We start from the raw sequence: 8,326 nt of genomic DNA, 5'->3' as shown, positions 1-8,326 counted from the left end.
CATATACTTGACAACAAGGTAAAAATTGTTACTCTGGGAGATTTGACCTTCCAAAGCCAATTTGGAAAATGGCAGCTACAATGTACGAACGGCTTCCATATTAAAGGTGGATTATTATTTAAAGTTTATCCCACTAGGTTTAACAGTATCTCTAGATGTTTGATGTTAGTTCTGTTAGAAACCCGTCGAAACGCCTGTTAGCAGACTATTTTTCAATAATAGTTTCTATAAATTACGGGAGATCATGTGATAAGGTTTCGTCTACGGCACTTAGCTGTAGCTCTTGAATGTAATGATCATGCGCTGCAGTCGCGAGACCCTTTGGAATCTGAAACCTGCGTGCAAAACTCGCTTGCACTTAAATAACTTGCACTCGTGACGCCGATAAATGCATTGCTAATTTTGTATTGTTTTTTAGAAACACCTATTTAGTTTCTATTACTTTATTCCAAAATTTTTTTTGAGACAGTCGTTGAAGAGTAAACTGTTTTAATAACATTTTTAAAGCTTATATTACATATATAATCCAATTATAAAATTGCCATTGAGAACTTTATAAAAAGGGCAATTTAGAAATTATTGATTTATTGATCGATAATAAGGTTTTTCGTAGGTATCTGATAGATTGCAAGAGTTAAGTGATAATCTGTGCCAAATTGCCGAACCATATTACGAATTCGAGACAAACGAGGTACATGTATATTTAAAATAAAATATAAAAATGTGTTACATGAGGAAATCAACTTTATTTCCGTTCATTGCAAACAAACGACAGACTAAGATAAAGGAAGAAAAAATGACCGAAGTAGGTTAAATCAAAAACGTACAAAGGTTACAGAGATCTTAAAAGACTTCCTAGCGAGTCCAGTCCACCCGCTAACATGATATATAACCTTAAGATACTGCTCAAATGGAAACCGTCCATATTCTCATTTTTTGGGTGTAGTGCCATCTTAAATCGTTTTCAGGATCGATTAATTTTATATTAAGACAAAACGTCTATATTTAAACGCTGAATTAAATGATAGAATAATTTATTTAATCTTAAAAACCAAAATATTTCGTAGATTTTCTAAAAGCGCGTCCATGAAAACATATCTTCCTTTACTAATTCAATTTGAATAGTGATTTTAAGTATGGCCTACGTCTTGCTTCTTGCTTTTTGAAATGGTCCGACTTGTACGTTCTCAGTAACCTAAATACGTTTTTAAATATGCTACCTGAAATATTTCAGAGAAAAAACGTTTAATTTATTTAACTAGGTTTGCAAACTCATGGATCCAAAGGTAAAATGAATCTAGTTCAGTTCTCTTCTCATGTCAATTTCTGAGCTCGCGTTACGATTGTTGACAAAAAGTCTTAAGTGCATCTTGACTTGACTATCTATTTAATTCATTTCTACTGTGGATTCCTGATCCATGGTTATACAAACGTGCGCCATAATCTTCGCAATAAATATTTATTATTTATGTATTTTGAAGAAAATGGAAGAACTAGCGAGTGCTGTAAGTTCCAAATGACATATAACGGACCCGTGCGTAGTTTGAAAACTGCCACCTTGTGTCTAAAACATAATCAAGTGACCTTCCAATAAACTAATGTGGTTTCTGAGTTTTTACGTTGTCCACAAAAATATGGAATAAGAATAACCGTTTCATGGCTTAAAACCTTCATTATTTCGTTTCCTAATTATAAAACCTACTAATCTGTCACTAGTTTAAAATATTCGACCGAATATTGTATTTTTCGGTGTTTTTGATAATTGTTTTAAACTATTTTAAATTGGTCTTCCTTTAAATATTTTATGATAATAAACCGTTTAAATGACACGTTGAAAAAGTGTTGGAGGGAAAATTTACTTAAGCCACGGTCACACGACAACTAAAACCCACTAACTAGTTAAATACCTAATTGAGTAGCGAATATACCTGTTGTAAACTCGGTTCGGCTGCGCTGGTTTTGGATGCAACACGCCGACGGTTCGGTGGGTAGTTATGAGGGATATGTTTTTGCGATAAACCAGGGTACATGAAGTGATTGGACGATACTACAACCCTGGTAAAAGGTCCATTGGACGGCAGACTAATAATTCCACAAAGTGTATCTTGCTTTATTAAAAACTACAAGCACGAAATAAAGATTAATACTAGTTGCTATGTAAGCCAGTGTGAGCTTCTTCGAGTAAACTAGCATCGAAACCGTTTTCAATAGTAAGTTTTAAACTCAGTATTTGTAATGCCTTCAGGTATGATAATTAAAAGACATTAGGTTAATAATACAAACATCATTTATTATCCTCGAAGATAACACACGCACTACATAGATATCGTCTCGATCCTCTACTACCTGTACTGTGTTAACTTATCACATGCTAGATGGCGGTAGTAGACTAGGTGCGGTTTTTAAATATGACAATATTACAGTATTGAACCGATTTAGTCCGTCGTGTGAATGTGGCTTTAGAGGCGTGTACATTTAGATTGTATGAATTAAACTACGTTTGAACTCCTAGACGTTTCCATTACATGGTTTCGACTGGTCTATAATTTACTCCATCGCGGAATATTTTGGGTTGGATATCGAAATTGTTCTTGTCGCGGGAAACTTTTTCAATGGGAAAAAGGACCTTAAGCGACTTGTTCAATTGCTCACCGCCATGTGTCTCCACTATCACTGAAATTCAAACTACGCACGTGGTTCTTCATAAACGTCTTTCGAGTAGCATTCCAAAATTTTAGCTTTTATAAATTTCATTTCGAGATACGAAAAGAGGAACCGACCTTAACGAGACGGCTGTGTCGGCGCATTTTGCACGAGTATCGCATGAAGGAATGCACTAAAGACAAAGTTATCGCATTTTGCGGATTCAAGGCTCAGGCTCACCAAGGTATATTCAATTACAATAACTTAACAATGGCCGATACGTCTCACCTTCAAGTAGTTTGGGAAAGATCCATGAACGAACTTAATTGGGAAAATTTTTAGGTCTTGATTTGGGTTTTTCCGGTGTGGTCAAGATTACAAAACTAGCTCGCTATACTTCTTTTATAAAATGCCGAGATGGACATTTTCTTCTTAAACGCAGTGCCGGAATAACGTCTGTTGAGGCCCTAGGCTTGAGAGTTACTTGAAGCCCCACGAACTAAAGGAAAACTGTTAATCGACATTATTTATACATAAAATAACTTAAAATAATTTTGTATATGGCGGCCACAACATGTTCAAGGATGCTTCTCCAGTATCTTTGCTCCTTTTTAGTTCCACCAAAGTATGATTTATAGTTTAGAAACGCTTTCTTGTTACAAACGTTAGTAAAGTCTTTTTATGATCTTCTGTGATTTCTATCGTTGAATCAATTTTGGGTTTCACCAGTCACTAAACCCATTCGTGGATTCAGTCACCGAAGAAGAAAACATTTTACACATCCAACAAAACACACACCATTAAATTAAATATCCATTCTCTTTCATATTTTGCTCCATTAACTTCGAATAATTGAAAGAGACTTTTGGTGCAAAACCATGATTAGTCTTTATATGTTCGTTTTGAATTAGTAAAGGGGATTACCCAATATTGGCATTCTGAGTTTCTGACGGACCTTTTTCTAACCAAAATTCGATATCACTCTCATTTATTTTGTTGCCTCAAAGTCCAAATGATTAGAGTATGGTCCTGCTATCGCTATCGGTATTCTAGTATCTGTATCTGAAGCATCTGTGCGCGTCTCCGATATCAGGGATGAAGAAGGTAATAACCGTATATCTCTTATTTGATTGGCAAAAACTTTATCAGGATCATTATCTGTATTTTCCACACTAGTTTCAGTAAGTTCAGTTGTATGATTTATATCACCTTTTTGCATGGCAAATTTGGCATATAACTGTAATCAGTTAAAATTAAATCAACTTTTTTGTGAAAGGTTTCAACCTTTGGCAAGGTATTAGTTTCCTCTAGCAAAGTTTTTTTTAGTTTTCATCTTTTGAAATCCGCTTTCAAAAGATCTCTTCATAATGTTTCACTTTATGATTTTCTTTCAAGTTTTAGTTTTAGACTTTTAGCTTCTTAATTTGTATGGATCTCTTTCAAAGTCCGTCTTCCGTGATGTTTCGTCTTATCGACTAGTGTTCTATTCAAAAAGTGGTTGTTAAAATACGAGGTATTATAAACCATATAAATTCTGCCTAGCGTACTCCACTGCACTCGCTTAGCAAATTTTTACGAATTCTAAGATCTCAATAAGCATTAATCAAAAAAGGATTTAGACTAATCCTACTTAAAGAGCTATCTAATTCTAAACCTTTAATTAAAACATAAACCATTGTTTAGTGTTAACCACATCATTCATTCATCAGCTATCTTGCATACCTGTCAGAGACGTTCTTTAAGTTTTTACTCGACTCAGAGCACTTTCGAGAAATCACAAGGCCTACTAGATATGCAGCTAAATAAGTCTTCTTTTTCCGCCATAAGTGAAAAGCAAATAAATAACCAATAGGCTTTTCGATAAATGTCTATAGATTCTTTTACGGATAATATTCGTGGTGGAATCCATAGCTTACGTATATGGGGAGGGGCACCGTTAGGGAAAGAAATTTCAAGAGTCGAGGCATAGGTAGTACGGCCGTGGCGGCCGCCACATGGGGGATTGTAAAGGGGGGGGGCGATGCGCTCGCAAAGAGTGTATATCTCTATACGCCGTGAAAGGGCGATCTAGGATCTTAGAACAAAGAAAGCAAGAGAAGAGAGGGGCACTTCCACGCGCTCGATGCAGACGATACGATCATCAGCTGGAAAGACGTATGTATTTGGATTTTTGACACGGACTAACTCAAGAGCACTTGGCTGGTCCAATTGGCAATTGTAATTGAATCTTACTCCTCGGTGCCTCTCTGAACTTGTTTTATTAAAAGGCATATTTACATCTGTATGTTTGTATTAGACGAAAAGTTTGTTAGCATGGTCATTGACTGAATTTGACTAATTTCCTTAATTTTAACGGTTTAGAATTTTTATGAATTTGAAAATTTGGAGGCCCCTTCCGGTCTGAGGCCCTAAGTTGCAGCTTACTTAGCGTGTTCGGTAATCCGGCACTGCTTTAACGATCCCTCCTATCCCCAGGACCTTCAAATACTTTACTTGGATATGTAGAAATACTTTATAACAAACACTAAAAATTAAAGGTTTGGTTTCTTCGTTTCAGATTTAATGAACGACATTTTGAAATCCATAAAATCCGATGAATACCCATGTTTTAAAGTACGTACCTTTGGGAAAACATTTATTAAATTCAAATTCTACAATCTAAGAGTTCCAAAACTATTTTATAGGGGCAAAATTTGTAAGCTCAGATAATTTCCGTTATCAACACTTGATACATTAAAATCAGATTAAATCTCAGAGCCCTACACTTAGAAAGACCATCTTGGTACAAAACTCAAAAGAAATATTTCCAACTGATTATCAAATAACAGCTGCATTATCTGATAGATCCGACTTCAAATATTCTGAATTTACGTCCAGATATTATTTGTTCAGTTAATATGGATCACATTCAACGAAATAGTTTGATCCCGAAACTCATCTTATCATACCTTTGAGTTAACAGTTTTACATACAAGTTCTGTCGACATTTTAAATACTGTTTTACGATTTTCTTGAAACATGCCTCAAACGATCGAACAGCAAAAAATAATTTGTTTAAAACTTTATAAACATTCTTAAGCATCTTTAAACTTTTACATTTAAACGCCCAAAAAATTGGCGAATTGTTTAAAACAATGCTTTATTCTTTATGGGTATTAAGTTGAATTTAAAATCATATTTAAACAAGAATAGTGTGTTTGTATATATAACTTTTGGTTTGAAGCCTTGTTTGTTTGAAAAATATTTTTTTATATCTTACACAATCGAGTTTAAACACGAGGAAAAGAACAAGGACGTATTTAGGTGGGTGAAAGGGTTTAATCCCCCGATCTAGGTCGAGGCTTACAAAACCTGTTATTTATTTTACGTCTCAAGCGAGGGGTTCAGAACGTATGGGGCTTACGACCTGGAAAAAGGCATACATTTTATTGGAGAGATGGCTCTGATATTGGCTCAATTACAATGTGAAATGTTCATAGGACTTCCTTGAAACAAAGAAATTGAAGTTTGAAATCTGCGGGAAATACCGGCAAGTGGTGAGTAGCAATTGCGTTATTGAAAAGATTTGATTTTTATTAAAATATCTCGGGTCTTTTATATTTATTATCTTTGACACATTTCAACGCGACAGAGCAACACTACCAACAGCGATGCCGAAATGGGAAAAGTAATGTAATTTTTCTTAGAAAATATTTTCATAAATTTAAAAATAATTATTTACATAGATATGTGAAACCAATGGTGCCAAATGGACTAAAGTGAGTAAATAATATTACATTTCTTCTACGATATAAGTATCCACGACTTGAAGGGTACAAATACAAACATTTCTTAACTAAAACTAGATTTGATTGATATTTAATTTCAAGTTCTTAAATTAATTTTAAAATTATATTTTTTCCTCGACATAGCTGAGATAGCTTTTGAACGAAAAGAGATAGAAATGTTAATAATTAAACAATCGATAGAAGATATAATAAAAATCAGCTCGGCTAATAAGCAAGGCTACATCAAATGCTTAAGTCATCGACCAATCAGGTTATACCGCGTAGGATGGTGGTAGCAAGCCTCTCAAACCACGAGCCTCATCCCAAAACCATTACTATTACCCTTAACAAGTTTCAATGGTAAGCGGAAACGAACTTTGGAGAAAAACTCTTTATGATGTGGAGAGAGAATTTTAAACCAATGCCACAAGCTCGGATTGAACCCGGCCCCTCTGTCAGCGAGGAGTATTAGCCACTCCACTACCCACAAGAAAGCCCCTTGCATCCTGGCCTTATGGAATCACACTAGGACTCCGGTACCAGCTGTGCCGGGTTGCGCTGGGTCACAGTGTGCTCGTCGTTCACAATTTGGAGCCATTTCTGAAAGGCTGGCTCTCTACCGATGTAGGTAGGGTGTCCACTGGAGATGATAGATCATCCGCTCTTATTCCCACAGCTGTGATCGAAGTAAGGGGTTGGTCCTCCCATTGTGGCGCTTTTTGCTGGGTTGAGCAGCTTACGTATAAGGTGCGACCGTCAGCAGTAGGGTTTCTTGCTGCTGTTTTGTCATCTGTCCGGTCTGTGGACGCTTAGTGATGAGACCTCCGGTGATAAGGGCGTAATCCCAGGAGCCCGGGCTACAAACCTGACTAACATGTCTATCGAACCATTAGGACTAGGAAGTATAACACACTAAATGATAGTTCATACTAAAATGAATAATATTTTCCAACAAGTCGTGATAATAATGCAATTGCTTGTGACGGCCCTATCACATTCAATCCGGGTAACTTTTAACAAATCCTGGATTCTGTGTACCAAAATTTGTTTGTTTTTAGTTAACTGTGTATATCAGTTTGAAACGACATAACGTTAGTCTCTTAAATTCACGCTAAAGCTGAATTGAGTTGGATGCAAGACCGTATAGAAACTTATCTCCTTTTTTACTCTCAGATGTGGTCAACATCCATTGATCTTTACTTGAAACAAGTGGTAGGTGCGGCCTAATCAGGCATCTAAATATTTTCAAATGTTCGAATTAATTTATGAAATTTTTGTTCCGCAGCAATGTTCTTATAAACTTCAAAAATTAGTATTCGAACTGATAATGAAGAGCAGAATCAAGAGTTCGTCTACACCAAAAAGCAATTAGAATTAGCAATATACTCCTCAAATAAATGAACAAATACATTGGATTTGAAAAACAAATTATCTTTCTTATCACGTTCACAATTCATGTATTTTGTTAAATTTTATTCGTGAGCTTTCTGCTTATGATTAAGTAAAATTAACGAATCAACTTTTGGGGTATCAATCGATGAATTGCGAAAACTTCAACCTTCTTCCTAGAAAAATTGTAGTGTTAGTAACAGCGTTACGACAAATCACACAAAATATGTTATCTAGTGGGAGTAGATTCAATTTGTTTAAAACAAATTAATTTTTGTCAATTACTTATTTGAAGAAAGTGTCAGTAGGCACAATAACATCATATATTTTTTACTCTTTAGAGTAATTGGACACATTTTTAGGATCAATAATTGAGATTTTGAACCAAGGAATAAATTTCATAGGCTCTATCTTACCCATCATAGTCCATGCAGCCGCAAGAAATTAGAAATGTTTTCGTGGGCAATTCTGAATTCCCTGTTTTTCACAATCGCATGGGGAAACAGAATATGAACACTTTTGAAAGC

The 8,326-nt window shown here is 35.3% G+C and overlaps 1 protein-coding gene across 1 annotated transcript; it reads left to right on the top strand.

Moving 5' to 3' along the window:
- The first annotated feature begins 5,061 nt into the window (after positions 1–5,061).
- Positions 5,062–7,782, top strand: LOC149963117 (uncharacterized). The gene is made up of 6 exons (XM_090164576.1): positions 5,062–5,256; positions 6,123–6,179; positions 6,275–6,310; positions 6,369–6,401; positions 7,584–7,622; positions 7,696–7,782. Exons 1-6 carry the CDS (start codon positions 5,206–5,208, stop codon positions 7,780–7,782), a joined length of 303 nt encoding a protein of 100 aa, XP_090020702.1. The 5' UTR covers positions 5,062–5,205.
- Positions 7,783–8,326: the final 544 nt, after the last annotated feature.

Source organism: Leiobunum rupestre, chromosome 1 (assembly GCF_980474605.1).
Source record: "Leiobunum rupestre chromosome 1, qqLeiRupe1.1.hap1, whole genome shotgun sequence".
Lineage (NCBI taxonomy): Eukaryota > Metazoa > Arthropoda > Arachnida > Opiliones > Sclerosomatidae > Leiobunum > Leiobunum rupestre.
This window is presented reverse-complemented; position numbering and strand designations above follow the sequence as displayed.